General features: G+C 42.1%; 1 protein-coding gene across 1 annotated transcript; it reads left to right on the forward strand.

Annotated features, from left to right (window-relative positions):
* The first annotated feature begins 8 nt into the window (after nucleotides 1-8).
* Nucleotides 9-10050, forward strand: ADAT2 (adenosine deaminase tRNA specific 2). Its single transcript, XM_032183658.1, has 6 exons — nucleotides 9-126; nucleotides 228-332; nucleotides 7355-7505; nucleotides 8053-8159; nucleotides 9678-9750; nucleotides 9860-10050. Exons 1-6 carry the CDS (start codon nucleotides 76-78, stop codon nucleotides 9898-9900), a joined length of 528 nt encoding a protein of 175 aa, XP_032039549.1. The 5' UTR covers nucleotides 9-75; the 3' UTR covers nucleotides 9901-10050.
* The last annotated feature ends 14758 nt before the right edge of the window (nucleotides 10051-24808 follow it).

Here is a 24808-nt window from a genome sequence, read left to right on the forward strand (position 1 = left end):
GCGGCCCCGGCTCCGCCCGCGGTGCCTTCGCCGGGCGTCCCCCGGAAAACGGCGCCGCGCTCCGCCGGGGCCGCCATGGAGGACGAGGCGACGCGGGTCGCCTTCATGCAGCGGGCCCTCGACGTGGTCGGTGCCGGGGGACACCGGGGGGGCGGCCGGGATCCGTGTGCTCCTTGCCCCCCCCCCCCCTCCGCGGCTCACCCCCGCCGTTTGTGTCCCCCCCGCAGGCCCGAGGAGCGCTGGAGGTCGGGGAGGTGCCCGTGGGCTGCCTGCTGGTGTACGAGGGCCGGGTGCTGGGGGAGGGCAGGAACGAGGTGAACGAGACCAAGAATGTGAGTGAGGGGCTGGGGGGTCCCCGGGGGGGCTGGGGAGGGTCGGGGGGAGGAGGCGGCGTCGCTATCTGCCTCCCTTGGTGGTGCTCCTGGCACCCGAGGGCTGCTGCTGCACTGCCTGGCCGCCCCCTCCACGGAGAGGTTCTTCCCGATGCCGTGTTACACGATAAGGGCATGTCATGAAATGTGAACGGAAAATCCAGCTCTCTTGCTTTTCTAGGAAAGCTCCCATGCAACCAGAGGGATCGTTTCGGATGGATAAAGAAGACGAGGAGCTGGGAAGTGGTGTGCGGTTGCGGAGTGTGTAGGCTCGCAAAACCTGACGGGTCATTTCCACACTTGTTCCGTTCACAAAAGCATCACCTTTAGAGTTTTAGACCTGATGCTCGCAGTTTTAGCCGTAAAGTCAGGTCTTACACATGCCGAAAGACCCATTAAACTCAGCAAGGATTTTGTGCAGCTGGAAGATCTGTATACATGGATCTGACTGCAAGATCTACCTGAAATTTATATTCAGTGTCTCTAATCTCAAAATGTGATAAAAGGTGAAAATAAGTCTCGTAGGTTCAAAAACATATGAGTAAAGATGAACCATTATACTAATTGTAATAAGACGTTCATAACATATTAAAACTATTTTGTTACAACTCCAGAAAGTTCGGTGGCATAGAAGGCAGGTATTTCAATTTATATCCATGCAAACACCAGAGGAACGCAGATAGTTCTTGGGAAAAGTCTGCCAGAGATACTAATGCTGTGTACAAATTGTGTGATAGTAGATGGTCAGAACATAACTGGTGAGGCTGATAATAAAATCATAATCAATTTAAATCACAATCGATTTAAAATGTTAGGGAAGTTTTCTGCCTTTTTTATATTAGCATCAGGTTTGCTTGAATGTACGTACATAAATCCAAGTGGCTTGATTTCAAAATTTCCAGCTGCATTTTGGAAACAGTACGCTGTTAGTATCTTTGAAAGCCAAGTCAGTTTTAAGTTTCTGTTTAGCTCAAGTTGCAATTCTTTTGTCACTTAATTCTCATAAACATTTACATTGTAGTGACAGGAAACACTGGATGTGCTCACTGCATCCAAATTTCCGACCATGCAGTTAATTGCTCCACACAGTGTGAAAGAAATTGTGAGCTCCAAAGAAGCACTTATTGGGACATGTGGATGTGGGAAAGTGTTTTCAGTTTTCTCCTAAGGACTTCTGGCATTGTTTAGGAACAGTCCTGGAGAGGAAGGAAAAAACAAAACAAAACAAAAAAAAAAACAACTCTGGAACCACTGAGACAGTTCCAGCAGACATCAGAAATTTGTCAAGTTCCACTTTAAATCTAATTTTTTGCCTCGTGTCATATTGGAGGACTTCTCCAGAACATCATTCCTTAGATGGCTAGAAAACATCTGATTTCCAGTTTAAACTTAAGACCCATTTATGTCTGTTCTCCTGCCAGCATCGTCCTTTGTTTTACATAGCTTGGATGTATTTAAAGTCACAACCCTTCTCAGCTTTTGTTTTCCCCAAGCCTCTCAGAAGACAAGCTCTCTTGTTGTGTTCATTCTAATTCTTCTGTACATCCATGCCAGTTTTGATTCATCTTTCTTGAATTCAGTTAACCAGAACTGTATGTTTTATTCCAGATGGACTTTCTCTTGCGCCTTGTTTGATAGCAGTAATACTTCCACTCTCCCTGGAAGTAAGTCTGCTCCTCTTTTTTGGAGCTGCCTTTGTCTTTAGTGCCATTTTGTAATGCTTAGTATTTTGCTTTCTCCCCACTCCTGCCTTTAAGAAGACCGTCCATTTCTTGAGTGATACTCTGACCCTGTCTCTTCTGATGATGTCTTCATCACATGTTGCTAGCTATTTTATCTAGGTGTTTATCCAGTTAATGCCAGTGTCTCAGCTGAAAATGTTTATAATCAAAATGTTTATATCAAAATAATCTTTGAGCATCATTACTGATCAGTTCCCTCTGTGCAAAGATTTCCCCTCTTGGTGCAACTTCTCTTCTTTGGTTGCCCACCCTAGATTTTTCATACTGTGCTGTTTTCCCCAGACTGACAATACTTACTTGCCTTGTGCTATGCCAGATACTTTGTTGAAGCCCAGAGAGTAGAGATCAATGTTTCTTTTGCCTAGAAAATACATTTGTCAGAGAAAGTTACTAGTTTAATTTAGTGCCAACTAATGGATGTATATCCATGTTGTATTTTATTTTGTTTCCCTTTTACAGACTATTCCTTATATTATGCCCAAAGGTTGTTGCATTGGCTGTTCTGTTGAGACCAGCCTGGATCTGCTGGTGTCAGAATAGTTTGTCCTTCCTATTTTTTGTTGCAGTGACTCTGTTTGCTCTGACAGGTTTCAGTGATGTGATACTCTCCTTGATGTATTAAAAGCATTGCTATGGGACTGGCAGCCACTTGCACAAGTTCTTTGGTATTTCTGTGATGGATATGATCAACTTGTTTTTTGCCCCTCCTCTGTGCCTCAAGTATTTTCAGTGTTTTCAAGGTCTCAGTTCTGTATCTCACAGTAACTTCTGTACTCTTATTCTGCCTTTTCACCCCATTCTCAGTATCATCCTTACTGAAGAACCAAAATATTAATTTGCTTTTGGAGTAGCGTTATATATAAGTCTCACGTCAAGGTCACTGTAGTAGCTCTAACCTTTTCACATGTTTTATCTCAAGACATTTTTACTGTTTACATAATTTATATTACGTGGTCGACTTTTGGTGATTCTTACTTTAGCCTTGGCTTGCTGACATCCAAAATGTAGATTCATGATGTCATTCTTCATTCCTAGAAAACTTTTTTCACGTTTGAAAAAACAGTCATTTATCCAGTTAGGTCTGCAGTCCTTCCCTACATCTTTGCCCTTGCTCAGGAATCAGATTACCGCTAAGCTTTGGGTGAGATAAATTCCCTGTCTTCTCCTTCTGTAAGTCCCTGCATCTTCTGATGTAACTGACTGGTGTTAGGTGCAGGTAGTATCTTCTATATTCCTTCATCCAGTTCCTAAACTGCTTGTTTTGTCAAAAGTTGCTGAAAGCTTTCAGATTTTTTCGGTCTGTTTCTCGTCACCTTGCATACTTTGTTTCTGCCCTGCGTGTCCATAGCAGAACACACTAACGTTAGAGATACTGCTTCTTACTCAGTGGGAGTGATTTTCAAAATTACTGATCATCGTCATATTCTTCTGGGAAAAGCTGATATTGGAAGACAGGAGTTTACATACAGCTCTGTTTCTTTATTTTATTTATTTATTTATTTATTTTAGGAGCATGGCTGTGGCGTCAGCATTTCAAAAATAGTTAGGCATGTCACTACTTGCATTCATTGGGCAATAGTGCAACAAATGTCTGTGTAAGGCGCTCGTTTTCAACAGCCTGGCGATAGTTCTCCAGCTTGTGCCAGTTCTGTGTTCCCTCTGGCAGCTCCCACATCTGTTTGCTTGTTTGCAGTCTCGCCTCAGACCAACCTGAAAATTTTCTTCCTTATAATGTGTATGACCCCTCCCAACTAGAGCTTTTTTTTTTTTTTTTTGGCATCTTTATTTCCATGTATGTTGCAATCGTATGTTTCCCACTGAAATGTTCTTTCTTCTAGGTCATTTGTTGATACATGCAGGCTTCTCATCTTTGTTATCTCCTCTTGGGTCATTGTAGCATATGTCTTTGCCCACAGCATCTTGCATGTACAGTACGTGATAATTGGAAATTAAGTATTGTTTGCACTCTTAAATTACTAATGAGGCCGCAGGACAATATAGAAATTGGAGCTTTGGCCCCCTTTGTTCTTACTTGTTAATGCTTGTCTGAGTTCCAGAAGGTGAGGTTTTCAGGGTGCTGATGATATCTTTATTTCTCTGTAAAGACATTTGTACAGTTTGGGGTACTATTTTAATAATGTCAAGGCTTTTTCCCTGGTGACATCAGCTTCTCATTCCTCCTTGGAACACCATTTGCCACTCTATAAGTTTTCTTTTCCCCTTTCTACTTTTACCTGCTTTTGTCGTCTTGGCTTTACAGTACCATAAAAGATTGGGCAAATTAAAAAATTATAGGGCTTATAGAACACGTTGAACTGAGTCAGTGACTCAGATGAAAATCATTTTTTTTTCATATGTTATTTTATACACAGCATGTCAGTAAAATGAGTTATCTAGACACAGCTCAGTATAAATTAAAACCATAAGACAGACCTAGAAGGCCATTTTTTTCCACCCCTGTGTCTTGTCTTTAAGAGTGACCTTTAGCAGATGCTTAGGGGGGAAGCTCAAGAAACAAGAAAAGCCTAGTGTACAGTCTTCCCTTGCATATCCTTTCCACTTCTGGAAGTGAATAACTTCAGGACTTCCAGAGCCCAAGACTGCGTCTGGATCATTGCTTCTGATAGCTGTCTGTGCACATATCCTCCATGAATTTGTCTAAACCTTTTCTGAACTCTTTTATGTTGTTGGCTTCCATGGCATCCTGTGGGAATGAGTTCCTCAATTTAATTACGAGCTTTGTGAAGGAGTACTTCCTTTTGTTTGTTTTAAATTTGCTGCCTGATAATTTCATTGGGTGCCCACTTGTTAGGGGAATTAATAGATCAAAATTTACTGTGGTTTTTCCACATTTTTCATTATTTTTATAAACCTCTACCATAGTTGTCTCTACTTGGAAAACTAATGGTGCCATCTGGTGAGTTAAGAGACATAGTCCCGTTAGTCTCTGTACGGGACCTTTTTTTTCACCTTGTGGTGAATCTGTTCTGGCGCTCCCATAACTTGATGAGGTGAGGACAGCAAAACACTATGCATCACTGAAGTTGTGGCTGCACCAGGAGCTAATAATATTTTTTATTATGGTAGTGTAATAATCTTTTCAGTGTCTCTCTTTTCTGTTACCACAGAAGCTGGTATGACTTACACTGACTGCGTGGCTCTTCTTAATTTGTGCTCCCAAGATGAGCAGAGGCCTAAAAGCCACTTCGTTTACTCACTGTATAAAGCAGTGTTGTAGGTTGGAGTCACGTTGTGCTCTGGTAACGAGGGCTGATTGTTTGTATTTTTTGAATTCCTGCTCAAAAGTTGAAAAGCCACTATGCTGTTTATGTCTCTTTGATTTGAGGGGCACAGAACTAGAATAGCCTCAACTTACACTTTTGAGTTACGGTAGCTGTAGTAGTTCTGAGGGATCGTTCTGCAGGAGAGCATTGCATCTGGTGTCTCCATAATGTGTCTGCACTGAGACTTCAGCTGATGTGGTCTCATTTATTCAACAAGGGAACCTTCACGACAGCATTTCACTAGTAGGTCTGGAGGAATCATGTCTGCATATTGATTCAGATCCATGTTTTCATTCCTAGGGGGCTCATTACTATGTTAGTTGAAATTACAAGTGTGCTCCTGGAATAAATTCCTTGTCTGCTTACCAGGCTTTGGTTTGTGTCTCAGAGAAGGCAAACTTGTCCTTTCAGCTGAAGCTATGCTGAAAAGATGCACTCAGAGAGCATACCTAATGCACTCCAGCTGTCCATGGGAATATACTCCATGCGACTAAACTGGAGCTAGTCCAGTGTGATCTCCCTTGAATTGGTGTCAAGTCCTCAGCACTGTTCTGCTCTGTGGATATGCTCTTGCTGTTAATGTAGGCGCAGGCAACATAGATCTCTGTAGGAGTTTTAAAACGTTTTTAAACAATATTAAACTTACCATTAACTTATTTATACGTGAGTCCTTTGCCATATAGCATACAGCAACTTGCAGTTATCGCCACTTATCTTTGCAGTACTGAAACTAACCCAAATTCATGTATTGAGAGGAAGTTATCTAAGATCACACAAAGACATATGTAGCAGGAGTAGAATTTGTATTGCTGAAGTCTTAATCTAGCTCCTGGATCAGAAACATCCCTTCTACCAAGAAGATTAAGAACAAGAAAAATACAGTCTTATTTTAAATACGTATCAGGCTGTGTAACCAGAGACTTCTTGCATAGCTAGTACTTTGTCGTGTTTTTACTGTAACATTTGATCGGCAAAACACCGGCAAAACACGCTGCTGCAGCCATTACAGAGCAGTACTGGGAGAACACAGATGGTTCTGGGGCTCTCTGCAATTAAATTCAGCACTTCTATTGTGTTCACATTTTTGTGCCATACCCATTGCTATGACCTCTGTGCTACTTACCACTCAGTCATCTTGGACTGAAAAAAGAGAAATCAATATCCTTGTAATCAGGCATGTGCTGCATTCCCTGCCTGTTAGATGAGACTTGCTGTGTACGTATGTATTCCTGAGCAGTGTTAAACCTCATGCAAACTGAAAGTGCTGTGCCTACCAGAGCAGGCCTACAAATTCCAGAAATGCACTGAAATTATTAAGTACTTACCATATATTCAGTTCTGTGCATGCACACTGAAATTGTCAGAGGGAAAGGTACCAGCTGAGAGCAGTTTCTTACTGTTGCCAGAGAAATTCACCTGACCTGCATCCTTGGTCTTGGAAGCAAGCTGTGGGCTGGATGAGTTGTTCTAGTGGGTTTTTTATGTCCCATGATCTGCAAATAGAGCTTTTCTTATGCTGGCTTGACAGAGAGGAGAATTTCCAAGCAGACTCCTCTCTCTATGAACAGGTAGAAGAAAGAACAGGTTTGAGCTTGTGGATCTTGTGTGTGCTGCGTATGAGACTGAAGTTGAATGTATTCTTCCTTGGGTTGAGTATTTCTTCTGCAGTTTGGGCTGCACAGAATTGGAAATGTTTTCTCATAAAATCTCTTCTGCAACTTGAATGAGCAAAGTAGTATGCTAACATGAGCCTTCTCAAGAAAGTCTTGTGTTACTTCTTCAACAGAAGTGAAAATAATTGCACTACTAATAAATTAGACATCAGGCTATTGTGCTTTTGACTTGAACGAATAATTTTATGGCACTGTATTCTGTTTCCATTGTGTCTGTATAAGTGAGAAGTTCCAAGCTGTGAATCAATATGAACTTTAAGAAAATGTTTATTTTTATGTCCTAGCCTACTCGACATGCAGAAATGGTGGCAATTGATCAGGTCCTGGACTGGTGCCAGCAAAACAATAAAAATCACGAGGAAGTGTTTTCAAACTCAGTGTTGTATGTAACCGTGGAGCCTTGCATCATGTGTGCGGCTGCAGTGCGCTTGATGAGTATCCTTTAATGGTTCTCATGCTGGGAAACCACACATCCAAATGTCAGTCGTTTGGTATTGAGCCTACAGAGAGGGGCTTGACACTGTCAGGCAAAGCCAACAAGGTTACCATCTTACTGCTTGAGAGTCTGTGCCATCCTCCATTTACTGCACGGTAAGTAAGGAGGGATTCAAGAACAAAAGAGCAGTTTCAACAAACAATGATTTCTCTTAGGGATATAAAAATACGCTTTAGAAATATCTGTTATTACATAAAATCAGCTAGTCTCAGTTCAGTGTTCAGTTCTGAACAGTGTGAGAGGTAGTAAAACAAGGTTTTGTATACCTCTGTTTTGGAATTCATGCTTCTGAGGAATGTTGTGGATTTTCAGCAGTGCATCTTAGACTATTCAGAAATAAGTTCTGATTTTAGGAGGGAGGAATTACAGTGCAGACTAATTTTGTTTGAAAAGTACAAGCACATTTTAGTGAAATTTAATGACTACTTTAATCAGGCTACTTTACTTCCTGCTTGGTTTTCACTTAATACCTTAACTCATTCACATAAATTCCACGGGTCGTATATGGCTGTCAAAACGAGCGATTTGGAGGCTGTGGCTCAGTTTTGAGCATCTCATCTGATGATATGGTAGACACAGGAGAACCATTTGAAGTAAGCTATAAAACGTTTTCCTTTGTTTTCAGCTAGGGTACTATGCCTAGCTTAGGGTACTCTGCTTTGAGAATGTTATGGATCAGATTAAGGGGTTTCAGGTGAAAGATGATAAGATGTCAAGGAAACTTGACTTCAGAAGAGAACTATAAGTCCTTAAAGAAAAGAAAATTGAGGGAAAGCCTGGTAATCATAAATTATTTAAAAGGATGCATCAAAGAGGAGAGGAAAGAATTATACTCGTGGTACAAGGTAAAGAACAAGTATATCTAAAAGATGAGCAGTACTCAGAACAGTAACAGCTACAGGAGGAGACAAGGGAAAAATTGTTCTAAGCTGTAGAATATGTAAACATATAATCAATAAAGATCAGGTAACAGCAACTTACTAGGTTATTTTTTTAGCTGAGCCACTGGAAGTGATTGTATTCGTGCTCTTGGTTTATTCATACATGAGGTGAAATGTGTTACCTTAGATTGACTTCATACAGTTCAAATCCCAAAATAAATATGGACTGCAAAAGTGGCAGAGGTTTAGGTATCAGGAAGTTTTTCTGAACTGTAAGGATACTGAAGTATTGGAATTGAGTGGGGAGAAAGAGACATCTTTGTCGTTTAAGATTAGGGTTCTTAGAATTTTTCTGCACTTAACATTTATGATTTAATGAATGTAAAAGGTAATATATTTCAGCATTGTAAATAAACACTAAAGGCTCTAGGTTCAGAAAGAATTTAAGTCACCAAGACAATACCATTTGGCAGTCTTCTGCTAACATATTAAGTAAGCATCTTTCTGGCAGGGTGTTTGTGAGACCATCATCTGAATTAATTAGTATTGTCCATACTGCAGGAGCGTTCATTTGCTCACATTGGCACGTGGTATTTAATCTTTCTATATGTTCAGAGGAAAGAAAGGAGAAGATTTATGATAACTACAGATCCTTCATTTGTTTCTTTAGGCAGCTGCAATGGGATGTATAGGTGTAATGAATTCCTTTCTGTTGCGGATGGGGATTTCCTTTAGTGTTAGTGACATTTAAATGCTTTGTCATCAGTGTTCATGGATGGGAAAAATATTTTGGAAGGACCAACAAGGTCTAAGAGGAAGTATTAGAAATAAAAAATGGTGTGTGAAAGAATGTTTTCCGGTAATTTCCACAAATACCCAAACGTATATCTCTTACATTTCCAAGTGCTTGCCAAGTATATGGTGTAAGTTGAAAATGCACGGAAGTAACTTAAGTAAAATTTTTACACACTAATTTGTAATAGAGTTTAACTTTTAAGTTACTAGGGAAATGGCTTATTCTGCTGAGTCTGGACATTGTATTTTTAAAATACATTAGGTATTCTGCCTGGAAAGATGATTTTCTGACCCCCAAATAGTTAAAGGCACATGTTAAGTTAGCAGAATAGACAGTGCAGTTGTTTACAATTACTCTATACTTAAGGCATTATTTTGAAGCATGGACTATGTTATTTTCAGATGCACTCATAAACATTATTCTAATTTGAACAGTGCATGTCTGGCTATTATGCCAAAGAAGCAGTGGAACTGTTAAAAGCTTTCTACAGACAAGAAAATCCTAATGGTAGGTTTCACATTAATGGATCTATTTTGTTCCCAACTTAAATGCTGGCACTCATATTTTGCAATTCACTTCTGATGTTTTTTTCTCCCTTTCTGTTTCTTCATGGTAGCACCAAAATCAAAAGTACGGAAAAAAGATCGTCGTAAGTAGGCCTATGCTGATGTGAAACAGAAGTTTACAAAAACATTATATGCGAAGGTTTCTTCAGCATCCGTCTTTTTCAGAATGTATGGTCAAATTAAACTATGTTAAATATGTTCTATGTGGTGTTTTTACTAATAAGATACTACCTGTTCCTGCATCTCTGCCCATGTCTGTGATTTCTTCTCAATATATATTACCAAGCAGAACAATAAGTGACTGTTCTGAGGTGAGGGGAAGATTTATGGTTCAGGTTGAGATATTTACAGCCCGATGGATCCACTAAAATGAAGCCATTCTGTACAGCACATTCTAGGATATTTTCATCTGTCTGGAGAAGCATCTTGCTTTTCAATAGCAAATGTTTGCTTAGGCAAGTACGTAAATCTCTCAGAAGCTTACATTTGTAAGGCCTTCACCATTCTGGTGCATATGTTTAATCAAAAGATTCTAAGGCACTGTATGGTCCTTGAAGATTTGAGATAAGACTGTTATAACAGTTCTTCATTGTTGTTTACACCCCCTCTAGCGTACACCAAAATTTCAAAAAGGTTCTAGAAGTCATATAGATATCTAGACAAGACTATATGCAAAACAGCATGTTTCAGTTTGCACATGCTATTGCTAATAAACATAAACAGACATCACTTGGCTTTTCATACAGCAGCATTTTCATACAAAGTTGTGGAGAATGTGAAATCTCATCAGACTATCCACTCCTCTCATGAATATTAGCACTTTAGCACAAGAAATGCTTTATCATTAAGAATCTGCTACGAGTCATTCTCAGCAACTACATTACATTCGTTAAAATGGTCAGATACATGTCAACACAAGGATAGGAAATTGCTAATAGAATGAATAAAATATCTGAGATACTGTATCTTTTCATAGTGCTGGTTGGTTTTGTCATTTCCATGTACTTTGCTTGGCCGTGCAGTAATTTATAATCCAGAAGAGGGCCTTGCAGTTCCACTAATGAATTACGAATACAAGCCCAGTTCAGTCTTGATTATGTTGCTCTTAGTGGATAGTTATCTTAAACATGAAATGTAGTTTAAATCATTGATATTCAGAAATTTGAGAAATGCTTTAACTTTTTTTTTTTTTTTTTAATGTGGAAGAGTGGTTTAGAATTCAATGACTATAAAAATTCAGTATAATTAAACCTTTTAGATATTTCAAATGAATATGTTCAGTGGTGTGTTTTTTTTTAAGTGCATTAAAATCATTACTTTGCTACCATTGCTCCTAATAAGCTAGAATTTATAGTTTTTGTGCTTACTTACTGTTTACACTGTGAAAAGGGAAAGGAGAATTTTTACCATAATATCTAATCTCAGAGTTTAGAAATACTCTTCCTTTAACGTAAGCCCCTTAAGTTACATCTGTGACCTATCCTGTCCTCCTGACCCCGTGACCATTACTTACAACACTCAGGTATTTGCCCCTCCATAAGCAATAGTAGTTACGACTACAAACAGAGACTCTTTCACCTTCAGAGCTGCAAGGGCTCATGAAACAGACAGCGATGGTGGAAAAGCTATTTAGAAAAAGACCATTTTTAAAGACTCTGACCAAGAAATGGTCACACCTGTGGTTACTGTGTTTGGTTAGTAATACAAGGTAGCTATTTATGCATACAGATACATATATTCAATTCTCATCTGGACTATAATTTTTTCATGTCTTGAAAAAGTCCAAATTAAGACTTTAGACTTCCAGACTGTCACAGACAGCAATGGCAGTAGGAAATGGAGCCCACATACTGTTCTGGACCAGAACCTAAGTCTCTTGGCACCTGTTCTTCTGCAGAGTGACTAAGAACACTTTCCTTCCCCACTGTGTTGTTGCAAAGAAGAATGGTATTGATATTTGCATATTATGACAGTAGGAGCCACATAAAAAAGCAGACAGATTATTGGTAATAGAAGAAAACATTTTAAAAGCTGTGTCCAATTCCACAATCCTTACGTGTGGAATAAAAAATACTTTTTTTAACAGGAACCGATGGTGACCTGACATTTAGAAAACAGTGTAAGTCCTGCTCAGAGCTCAGGGAGACTGAAGAGGGTGTCAAAAATTTCTTTGAAGAGCAATCAGGGATAACAGCATGTATTTTAGATAATGGGCAAGAAAGAGGAAGAGCACAGCAAGGTAAAAAATGATGTATTACAGAAAAGATACAAAAGATGCTTCTGTTTACTATTTGCGGTAGCAGTAGTATTGGGAGACACATGCAGATGCATGGTGTTTAAGTATAATAGTTAACTATCCTGGGGAACGGACTGCTAAAGGATCATGTTGAAAAAAAGCTCCCGCAGTGGCAGTGGCAGCTCCTGCTGCTTTTCTTGTGGGCAGGCACCCAGAGAGGCTGGTGCTATTTACCTGTGCCTGCCACTGCCTTCAGAGGTGTGCCTGGGGCGGTTGTTCCTGTCTCAGAGGCGTTGCAGCTCTTCCTAAGTATGAACGGACCAAGAGCCTTTTCAGAAGGGGAAATCATTCCAATTATTTTCTGTGAGCAGGTGACCACTTTGTCTGATCTGAGCCTTCTCGAGTCCAGATAGTGAGATGTCTTGTTCCAAGCTAGGGCCACAATTTGTTTGGCCCTATTTCCCTCTCTCAGAAACATGTTTTCCTGCAATATACATCAAGAAGACGGAGTACACAACCCCCTTAAACTCCTATAGTAACTTTTGAGTTTGTCAGTGTTGTTCAGAGTAATATTCACAAACCTGAATGCTTCACAGGAAGGACGTCTGGGATCCTGGGCAGCCAGCTCTTGGTTCAGGCTCAGAGTAACATCTTCATGGCCATCCTCCTCACATGGGCTGGAAGAAGGCAGAAGGTGGCCACCGCTGTTTGCTGGCCCAGATCAGAAAATTAACTTACAAGAAACACTAATAATGAAATAGAGAAAGAAGAATGTCAGAAAAAAAAATAATTAAACTGTTGTTGAATTGCTTATTTAGCAAAAAGGAGACAGTTGCTCGTGGCTGCACAAGCATAGGCTTGGTTTGTAACTTGCTACCAAACAAGATCTTGCAGCAAACCAAGCCAGAGGCACTCCAGGAATCAATAGCTGATTGATACACAACCTGGAAGAAGTGTTGCTGTCTGCTTGTTAGGGGCCTGAACCTGAGGCTTTGGCTCTAGCCCTAAAAGAGTGTCAAGTGCAACAACCTTAATTGTTGCTGCCACCTGGAAAACCCAGAGCAGCAGCTTATAAATGCTGCTATTCATTTTCACAATGCTTTCACTTATTTATATCCGTGTCTGTTGCTGCATAGCAGGCCTCGAGAGCACCAGTAAATATATTCAACTGGTTTACTTAAAGAGGTTTAAATGCCTCACATTGCAGTTTTTCCCTTGTTACTTGATAAATAAATACGTAGGCTTCAGCACTGCATTTACCTTGGACAGTATTTTTGCCAGTTCATCACAGGCATGCATGGTTTTATTTCAGCATTTGGTTTGCTTGTCAATAGTCTGACATCAAAATATATTGACCCAGCTAGGAGGGCAAGGAAGCAAAACAACACGGCTTTGTCTCTGCTAAACCAATTACAATGACAATCCAAGGCTATAATAAATATGTCTTGTGACTTGCACACTAGAAGAGAGGCTGAATTTAAATTATAGCTTTGGGTTTTGAAATGCTCACTGATCCATTCCACTCCTATTAAGAGCGCCTTCCGCTCTGCGAAATTAAGTGATATCTTTACATGACAGTTTAATTAATTTATTTTTCAATATGTACATTTATGGAGTTTCTCCATTAAGCTTTTGAAATGTCTGTAGGTCCTATGCGTTAATGTAAATGCGCCATGGCCCATAATTACCTTTGGCAGGCTCAGGGCACTGATAAAAAGATTATATTTTTAAAAACTAAAGTCTTCAAACTTCCCCAGCGCTTGGCAGGAAATCTATTTCTGTGTTTTATTTGGAGCAAGACTGGGGAGCCTGCAGCCAACAACTCCAGTGTAGGCAGTAACTGTTACATTTTAGAAGAAAATACATTTGACACTAAACGAGAGAAGGAGAGAGGAAGACAATTAGTGCTGGAGTAGTAGAAGCAGCTGTTTGTTTGTTTTGCCTTGTGGCTGCCAATATATACCCTTATCATTAAAGTGCATCTCAAAACGGGGTGTTTTCTACAAAATTACTTCACAAAACATGGATCTTTGTCTTTTTAAGGGGCTGCCCCAAAATGAGTTTATCTTCCTTTTTCACAATAGCTCTGTGATAGCCAAGAATGCCGGATTCTCCCCTTGCCTCCTCCTCCTTCCTTTCTAAAAATGAACTTTTCAGGGATATAGAGAACTCAGAGAAGTTTGAAGGAGAGCAGATGGCCAGCAGTGATCCAATAGGATGTAAAACTTCAGTTAGGTAGTCGCTTGGCAGTCAAGTGCAAGTGAGCCTGTGATGTTTCCATAGTGATGTTTTTACATGGTGCCTTACTTTCGTCTTTTGAAAATCTAAGCGGTTAAAAAAAGGGTGATAACATGAAACGAAGGGCTCTGTAGACCTGAACGTGTGGCATGGTGTAATTAACTCTGCCCTTCCCTGTCAGTGCAAGCGGGGAACCAGGGCAGCAACTTGGGCTCCTCACCACTGAAGAGAGGTGCAGAGACCTCAGCTGCACTTACACACAGCTCCAGCTCGTGTGGTGCTTGTGTGGGCTGCTCGAGTTGCTGGATAAAGTAGGGGCAGTTTCTGAAATTGAGAAATGACTCAGATGCTAGCACTGTTGGGGAGGGATTGTTCAGCCACCGATTTTTATGGTGTCAGGATTTCACATTTACATATGGTGGAAGGTTTTTGGGGGCACTTTTGTAATCTTCAGAGCTTTCTCTGCAAAAAGGAAGCGGTGTAATAAACATTGACATGACTTTGATTCCTACTTTCTCCTTTTGAAGTCTGAGAGGTAGCCATTAAAGCTGCATTAATTTGTGAGGTTATAAACAGCTGCCATTATCAGTGCAGCCATACTGGGTGAGAGAAACAAGATTTGTAGGGAGAGGCAATATCTTTTGCTAAGCCAAATGATACAGTTGGAAAAAACAGGCCAGCTTTTAAACAACAAGCAGTGGGGACACTGAGTTCAATAGCTTACCAGCTTTTTCCACACACCTAATGAGAGTAAAATGAAAATAAGTACATGTATCTACATACTCTCTCCCTGCAAACCTACATCTGGACAAATTTGACTATCACCTGGTCTGACTAAGAAAAGAAGTTGGAGGAGTCTGTGGCCTCATGGCAAACTGCTCTGAAATCCCCAGCAGCCCCCCTCTGGTGCCTTTGCACAGATGGGTCAGGCCAGCGCTTTGTGAGGGCCCTGAGCAATTTCCCTTTCCCAGAAGACTCCCAGCAAGGTGCTCAGTACAGCAGAACACTTACCCCTCGCCCTATGGGATGTGTGTTGGCGTGCAGGGGATGGCAGCGGCCCTCTGCTGTGGCTGTGACCGCCGTCTGGAGCTGGGGGACTCCCAGGGAGAAGCAGCTTCCTGCTGGAGTGCTGTGGAACAGGGCAACAGTAAATTGTGTAATCTGGGATTTACAAATCCCCGAGTGAACTCCCATGAACGCTGTGGTACAGGAGAACGAAGTAGGTTTAGCCTGGGAACAAAATTACCTAGCTGCCTTCCCGTGCTCTGGCCTCACCTGTGAACTCAGAGTTACCCAGCAAGGAAACCCTCCACTTGTGTTGTGGCCAGTCTGTTAGTGCTAAACCCAACCCTGCAGACAGCGAGGAATTCTTTTCTAAGAAATCCATTTTCTCATCCTCTGCAACTTATTTCCAGTCATGTTGTGCAGCACTTGTGCTGGCAGCAGCAGTAGCAGCCTGAATGAGTCACTCAGACCAGTACCTGGCAAGTCCACTTCTTAATAGTCCAGCGTTTATCCTGTCAGGGAGCTCCACCAGGATGTTTGAGCTGCCACTTGCAGCAGGGAGGGCTGAAAGCTCTCTGCAACGGTGGTGACAAAACCTTGGTTACATACACTGCAGGGCACTTCAGTAGTGTTTCCACCACCAGGAAGATCTGGCAGCTTTGGCGTGGGCAGCTGCAGCTTGGGGAGCTTCAAAGTATGGATTTCCACAGTCCTTGCAGAACTGTTGCTCTCCTGTGCAGCAGAGGGCAGCTAGGGAATTGCCTTTGGATGGGTTGGAGCTGGGCCAAGCAGATCAGCTCAGGTGCATCCCTTCCCCATCTTCACCTGAATCATGGCTGTTTCCTCAGTGCTCGTTCCCTTCACTGTGTTGTACTGGCAGCTCGTTTGGTTCAGTCCTGCATGGCGTATCCAAGGTCGGGCAACTCTTAAATCCTCCTGCTACCTATACCCTAAGACAGGGTTACAGGATGCCCCCATTTGGAGCCACCTGCCTGCTCATTTCATGTTTCAGACCACTGTTAGACAGGGCTATTCAGCAGCCAGCAGGACTTTTCCTGCATGCTGAGTTAGTTACAGAACTAATTGAAGGACACCTTGGTGGCTGGTGCTATGCTGAGTTCAACGCAGCCACACTGAAGCACATTCCTCCCTCTCCGTCCTGCTGCACATTTTTCCAGTTTGTGCCCTTTTTCTCCCTTGCTGCTTTCCAAAAGCCATACACAGCTGCACCATGTAGCTGAGGAGCAAAAGTGATGAGGAGCCTCTGCCCTCCTGTATTTCTGCTGCTCCTGTTAGAATAATGCCAATTCCTCCAGAGTGATAACCCACAATGAGCCTAATGAAACAGCAATCTGGCATTAAGATGCGTATATAGTTGCCATTTGTTAAATTGACAGGTGACATTTGGAACACGCAGCCCCTATTCATTTTTAAAGCTAAATACTCTCTCAAAATAAAGTCTGTGCCATGAGTTTTAAAGATTTCCAGCCTAGACAGGGCCAGCTGTGCTTTTACACAATTTCTGGGCACAAGGTCAGATTTCTAGCAGCCGTCAGTTTTTGCTGCAACGAACTGGACATGTCACGAACAATAAACAATTACCTGCCTCATAGATTACCTTGGACTCCAGTTTTTGTTTTTAACCTTTTCATGTAGAATTATTTATACAACAGAAAACAGGGTTTTGACACACAATTTTTAATTGCCTTGAATTTTATCATCTGCTACCTAGTCCTACTCTTCTGGATTTTTATATCTACAAGAAGATGCCAAAGGGATTCTCTGAACACCTTCTGCAATAGTTTGAATTTTACTCACAAGCATCAAGACCCACCTATCTTACAGACAAATACCTCAGATATGTTATATTTCAGGAACAGTTAAGAATGTGAATGGACTGAGCTCATCCAACTGAGGAGCACAGAAATCATGGCAAGGACTCACTATTCCTTCAAACTGATATCAACATATTCAATAGTATACTTATGATAACTTCCATTTCCAAATCCAGAAATGCTCAGAAAAAATAGGTGCTCAAACTTCAAAGCTGAACAAGCACTTGGCTGTTACTTCTTATTTATTAATTTTATTGTGCAGAGAACTCATCTAACATTTTCTTACTTAATGTATTTTCCAAGTTACTCCCTTTTAACACTAGGATGTTATTCCACTACTGCTAAGCTACCCTTCAGCTTATTTTTGCATACAAAAGAGCAAAAACGAAGTCTTCTAATATGGAGAAAAGCTGATTCTAGATGGCTAGTATTGACCAAAGTAGGGAAGCACCTCCTGTGGGTATATGCCAGGCACAAGAGCACAGAAGATAGCGTAGTTCACCTCGTGTCCTTTCAATGACTAAGCCAACGTTGCCAAAAGGTAATGTCTCTTGACAGATGCTTTCCCCAGCAGCTAAGGCAAGAGCAGCCAAGAGCGTGGCCAGCAACCCTCTCACACTGCACTGGGTTTGCCAAGAGTCACAGCCACACGGGAACCACAAGAGGAGCAAGAGCCTGCAGAATGTTTGAGTCACAGGGACATTTTCTTTCTTCAAGTTAAAAGAAAATCTTCAATGATTTACATATGAATTGCTTCTAATGAGGACACACAAGCTCAGTTTTCCAGCAGACTTTCAACAAGGCCAAAATTAAGGATACAATTACATGGCAGAATACTAGACTGAGATCTTCATGGTTTTTATGTCAACAGTGAAGTCAGCCGCTGCTGGTGGGTGGGAAGCAGCTCTCTTTAGGGATGTTGAGCTGGTTGATTTTCTGATTACTTCAGAGAATTTTAAAAATAGCAAATTATAATAACAGGCCTATAGACTCTGTAGCAGCTTTCTGATTAATGTGAACCTCAAGATATATGCTAAATTCTCGTCCATAAGGTATGCAGTTAGAAATGTTCTGGATGCTATTTTAACCTATGTCTTCTGAGTCACATTAGTCAAAAGAATTGGCCTGTAATTTAATTATTGCAAATGGTGCATCAATGAGTTATTTCCTAGGAAAGAGAGTTAAGAAAACCCTACACTGCAATTAATGCTGAAATGGAACCCTTTTTCTTTGGCCTTCTGAAATGTTTTCCGTATGACAGGAGCCAAGTGAGACTGAAAGAGTTTTGAAAATTCTATTAGAAAGTCATCTTCACCCAGAGCTTTCCCAGAGACCAGAGGTTTTATGACTCCTTTTTATTTCTTCCTCTGCTATGGGACTACCTAACTGTTCTCTAATTTCCTGCAGAATTATAGGTATTTCCAATTTACTTAAGAGACCTTGAGTCTGTTCAGCTGTGCAAATGACTCAGATTAGTTACAGGATTTTTGAATTCAAAGGAGACATCGTTAAGGTCCACAGAGTTTGTAGCTAATACAACAGATGACCATACACAGGAACAGCATAACACCCTGTGCTTTCCTTCCTGAACCGTACTGCCAGCAGTTCCCAGACATTTCCTCATGGCTCTTAATTTCTCTGCTTTTCCACCATTTTGTAAGCAAAAGATTCTCAACTTTTGCTTCCCGTAGAAATGTAAGTATAAAGCAATTGTGCACCTGAATCACATTAAACAAGAGACCCTCACTATACTGCTTCCTCGTTACCATGCAGCTTGATGATTCAAAGCAGACGAATCAACAAAATCAGCAAAATTAAGGATTCTCTGTGGGATTTCAGGACTGTCCCATACTGAGGCAAGGAACCCAGAAAGGTTTTTAAACCCCATTTTGTTTGAAAGCATTGTGAGGAGAAGAGTATTGGGAGTTCTGTGATCCACTCCTCCAACCTTCCTTCTCCACTGTCAGCTTTTAGCTCTGTATATCATGTAGGTAGTTTGCTTTTGGGCATTCACACTCTATAAATGAAACTCAGGTCTTTCTGAACATGTTGGTAGCCTGATGCGTGGTCTGCCCATGCCTGACTCATCCAGAACACCTAAATGGGAACTTGGGCACTTCCCTTCAGACATCTTCTAGAGCCTAGCCTGCAGCCAGTGTAGATGGCACACAAGGTTTGAACTCGTGAATGAGCTTTGAACCTCTTACAGCCAGTTGGGCTATACCATGTGAGACACTTCAGAAAGTCGGCTGAATTAGGTTACTGTTGCAGTAACACTTTCCGAGGAGTGCCTTCCGAGGACAGCACTTCATGCAATCTCAGGAGATTTCACTTTGTTCTATACAGTGTGCTTGTTTTCTTCCTGACAAAAGGAAAAGGTGAGGAATAGAAGGGACTAGGAAAAAATGTCACAGAAAGAAGAATAATCAAATAAACCCAAAAGATATGGCAAGCCAATGTGCTGCACGTGCAAAATGCTAATATGCAACATCATTAAAGCCTCGATCCTGTGAAATGTGTAGGGCATACCTGGCAGCCTGTTTTGCTGACAGTCCTATTTCTAATACATCTCTCTGCTAATTTGCTTCTGCAAAAAAAGTTTATTTATTTATTTATTTTTAATTACTTTGGGGAAAAGGCAAAGGGAATGGTTGTGATGGAGTTGCAATAAAAATAAATGCTGTGAGTTTGAATTAATTAAACAAATGACCCATGTAGTCAGGGAAGATGGTGGAGACCAGGTTTCTGCATTTCAGCTATTTCTGGAGGCTGAAGGGAGAACAAAGGGATGGAGCTGGTTCTAACCTCTACAGCAGGTTGCACCAGAAGACCTGTACCCTTTGTCCTCCAAGGCAGAGAGCAGACACAAAGAGATGTAATTACAAAGAGCCACACAATTTACATACTCTAGTGATCTTAGCAGCAGTCCATCTTTAATTCATGCTGTGTTTGGGGAGACTCAAAGTCTGGCATGCCAAAGTTTGGGATTGGGCTGGAGGCAATCTTTGTGCTGTGGGAGAACCAGTTGTTTAAAACTATTTCTAGTACACTGTGTTCTCCACCACTTCTAGCCACTATCTAGGAACCTGTGAACTGACGCTTGTGTTGGCAAGGTGGCTTCTCTACTCCAGGTAGACTCATAGTGGGAAACCCCATCTGTTGTATGAATCACTCCTCTTTATCCAGCCCCTCCTCCCCTCTCTCCCTGCAAGTCCTGCAGGCTCAGTGTCTCTGTATCCCACTAGAATCAGACTGTAATTACCTGGCTGTAGGTCTGCTCCTTTTGGTGAGTCTTGGGCTTTGGTGATCCCACCAGAGCCTGACCTTCCCAGCATACATGAGTTCAGAGCCACCAGGAACCTCTCCTCCACAGGATGCCTATGTAAATACATCGAGTGTGTCTTTAGTTTAAAGACAAGGTTTGAGCATGACTGATAGAGCAGACATACCTTTTATTTCCAGGTTGCATTTTGAATACGTTTGGTGTCTGAACTGACCACGGTTTTCAGATCCTATGGCTCTTTCTCTGTTCCGGTATGAATAACAAAGGCAAATGATCCAGTTCTCAGTGTCTTTGCCTGAAGAGATATAAATCACCTTCTAGGTATTATTTCTTCACATGTTATGTCATTTGCTGAACAATTAAGTGTGCGTTACTGAAGGATTAAAAGTGAGCCAAGGCTACAGAACATAATGCAACTTCACAGCAAGAGATGACAACACAATTCTTTAATATTATTTCTTGTAAAACCAGATGATGTAAAATCAATTCCATGCTAAATTATGCTTTCATCTTCAGTCCTTTTAAACTTTAACCAAAAAAAAAAAAAAGGAAAGGAAAGATGCCAATGGTCCATAAATAATCCCTAGATAATGTGTTAAAGACCTATGCTAAGTGGCACTCTTACAAACCCATATTTATATTAAAAACCCTCATATGCATACATTACATAAACTATAAATTGTAGCAGCTGAAAGTAAAATAAATGCATTGTGATGAACATATATCAACTTTACCATCCATTTCATGTCATCTTTGTGAGAAAAATACTTTATTTTTTAATTCTAAGCTATGTATTTTAAAAAGTTAACACAAACAAACTGTATATTTTAGCTGTATCAAAATCTAAATACCTATATCCCAGAAACAAGCAATTGCACAGAACTGAATTATAAACTATGCATGGATGAGTAATAAACCACTAAAGTTTTAAATAGAGCTCCAGAGAGAAAAGATGCCTCAGGTGTGCATCTGTATGCCTGGACAGGTAATTTAACGGATTCGTCCTTGTGAAATTCCATTTTTTTTACAATAAATGCAGCTCTGGGTGTAATTTGGGACAGTATCTTCATAATATAGGGCTGTCCAACATTCAGAGTGCTAGCACCCAGAGCGGATCAAAAAGCAGCCAGCGATTTTGCAGGTTCTGGCTTTTGGCTTTCATCTCCCTGAAAGCCACCTGAGGGGCGCAGCAGGGCAGCATCGCAAAAAGCCTTGGCACAGGTGCTGGCTGCTTGGGAGGACTGAAAACCAGGGGACGAACCACCCCTCCACTCCCAGCAGAGTGTCTTGGTCCCCTCCTCTGCAGGGAAAGTGTTCTGCTGTTGCTAGCACAGCAATTATGCTGCTGAAAAATCGGCTTCCAAATAATTTAGTCTTTACTTAGTGTAAGATTAAAAAAAAAAAAAAGATACAAGATGAAGGTTAATGAAATACTGGAAAGGGAATTACTCTGCAGTAATAAAATACTTGGCATGTTTCTAAGGGCACAACACCACATACAGGTCTGTAGAGGGTCCTTCAGAGCGAGGTTTCTGAGACCCCTGCACCTGTACCTGTAGCCTGGTAGCAGGAAAGCTGCCACACCAGCCTACACCGTGCTACGAAGGCAGGCCACACGTTAACCCAAGACTCAGCATAGCATGGGCAGCTGGAGAAACCAAACAAGCAGAGGGAACAAAGATGTGCCCTTTCTTTCTACATTAACCCCTGCATGAAGATTTTAATAATGAATTTTGAGCCTAAAGTGGGAACCACTACGTTTTCCAGCTCTGTGGTCCCACTACACAAGGCTTTTGATGCCCTTCCCACGTACATGCAATAATCCTCATTTGGATACTTTTTGAATTAGTTGGACACCTTCAGCCACAGGTAAGCTAAACGAGGATATGCCTTGTGCTTATCTGGCAAACTGTGCTGGAGAGGAAGAGTGCTTGGCAAGTCACACCAGGGGCACAGATCAGGCTCCTGGTAGCATGGAGACCTTTGCTATTTATCGTGACGATACCTAGGAAAGGAAGGATGCAGTGCAGAGCTCTAGGTTTTACTTCTCACCTCTCCCACTGACTGTACAAACAGGGTGATAACTGCTCGGCCTCTCAGTTCGCTCCTCTAAATCACAGCGCTCTCAGGAGTACATCAGCTGGGGGGTTCGAGGCTCAACTTGTACAAACCAATTCTGATTCCTTCCATCAAGTGTCTCATTAAGTGTAAAGCGCCTTCGGGGAAAGGCAGCTGATTAAACAGATTCCTCTGTGACATAATGAATTTACAAAACCCCTCCGGTTTTGCTGGGAGATGTTTGGGGAAAAAGGCGTTCAGCCACCGAGGGCGAAGTCCACCGAGAGGGAGAATGACTCCATCTCCCTGCCTGTGGGGCCGAGAGGCGCTTTCTGCTGGGTGCTGGGAGCGAGAGGAAAGGCAGGGAGGCAGGGCACCCACACCACACCTCACAGCTCACAGCCTGAGCCCATCTCTGCCAGCATCCCCACACAGCTCCTGCACTCAAACCCCGAGGTGAAGCTCCTCCAGGCGGGCTCTGCTCACGCAGGAGGTGTGAGGAAGGAGGCCGAGGCGTTTCCTCGCGTTCGGATCCTGTTTCCAGTGTGACTCAGCTCTGCAGAGCCCATAAGGATGACATGGGCTGTGCTTTATTAGCAGTTAGGTTAATGTTTGGAAATAAAAAGACTGATGGTTTTATCTGTTTAATGATTTGGTGCTGCCAAGAGCAACCATAAGCACAGCTCAATGGTGCATGAAGAGAGTACAGGCTGACACTCATTTCCCACCGCTCACATCCAAACATTAGCACACAAGTTGTGCAGCAGGCTGGCAGGGGCAGGCAGCCAGCATCGCAGCTATTGGCCTGACTCAACGATAATCATTTTTCTTCACGGGGATTTTAAACCTCACCGCAATGGACGGGGATAAGGATGGGCGAGGTGGGCTTGGTTTTGAAGCCTGAAGTTCATTTGTGTTTGCCCAGCTTCCTATGCCCTTGGCTGAACTTAGCTACAAAGCTGAGGACTAAAAGACTCCTCTCTTTTTCTCCCCGTTATTATTTCACCTGTGTGGATGTCCTTTTCTATTTTCACATTTTAAATCCAACTCCACCCAGGCATATTCTTTAGGAAACAGGAGCTGCAATGCGGACTGGCCACGTGCAGCCAGGCACTGCCACCGGCCTGCCACACGCAGCCAGCAGCAGATACAGCAGCAGCAATTCCTTACTGCAAAGCGATCAGATGGACAGATCCTGTGGTCAGCTGGCATGGAGGCAACACTGGGTCTGGCAGGTACCACCAGAGCGAAGAGCCACCAGGAGCCAGTGGACACAAGGAAGATGGCTCATCAGATGATCGCTCCCTCAGCTAGTGGTTATCGCCATTTGTCACGGAGTAAGTGCAACTGCTAGACTTATTGATCCTTCGAAATTTACGTAGAGCAGAGCTGGGCCATTTTTGGCCGAGTCACACAGAACACATCTCCTTCTGTGCACAAAGCCAAGGGAGGGAGAACCCGCTGAAATAATCACCTTGGAGTCGCACTCCAAGCAAAGCTGCCTTGGATGTGCAAACACATGCCTCACCGGCTTCTGGGAAGACGCGTGGCCGTGTATATAATGCTCCAGCTGGCCCAGCAATGCCAACGAGTAAATATTGTGCAGTTGTAAGAGTGCTGCATAGCTCACAACGAGCCCCACAAAGTGCTTTTTGTAAAAGCGCCGCAGGCAGCCCAGCAGCTGCTCGGGGAGCTGTCACACAGGCAGCAGGGACAACCACGTTAAACAAGAAAGAGCTTCTGCAGGGCTGGCAGACCTGGAGCACTACGTCTCCGAGACCCCTAAAGCTTCTGTTATTGCCCCCCATCTTATTTATTTCCCCCGTATCTATTGGTATCTACTATTTCCAGACAAAAGGGCCGTGTCAGCAGCCCATGTTCTCGACCACCTTCCTATGTGTCTGACACCTCTAAGACAGAAAACGCCGCCAGGAGTTACCCATGACCTTCACACACCAGGTCAACACTTCAAAGCTTTTCCCCTCTGCCAGAGCTACACTGTTTGCTAGCACAAAAATAAGCAGAGTCTGAGCTCTTCCCACTCTCCCTGCTTTTCCTCATATACTTAATAGAAAAATAGCTGGAGCACAACTCCCACATATTGCATGAGATCCAGACTCCAACAGCCCTAAAACAGGCTTTTTCCTGTCCTAAGTCTATGCTAGAACTAGTCAAAATTTAACACTTGCAAGATTATAATGTCTTTAGAGCAGGGGAAGGGGGGGGGGAATCCAAACAAACCCAAACACACCCAAAGATGTGCTGCTGCTTCCACAACTAACAGAACCCCACAACGCTAAGCACTTAATTTAAAAAAAAAAAAAAAAAAAAGTCTTTCCACCAC

This window comes from Aythya fuligula, chromosome 3, assembly GCF_009819795.1.
Source record: "Aythya fuligula isolate bAytFul2 chromosome 3, bAytFul2.pri, whole genome shotgun sequence".
In the NCBI taxonomy this organism is placed as follows: Eukaryota; Metazoa; Chordata; class Aves; order Anseriformes; family Anatidae; genus Aythya; species Aythya fuligula.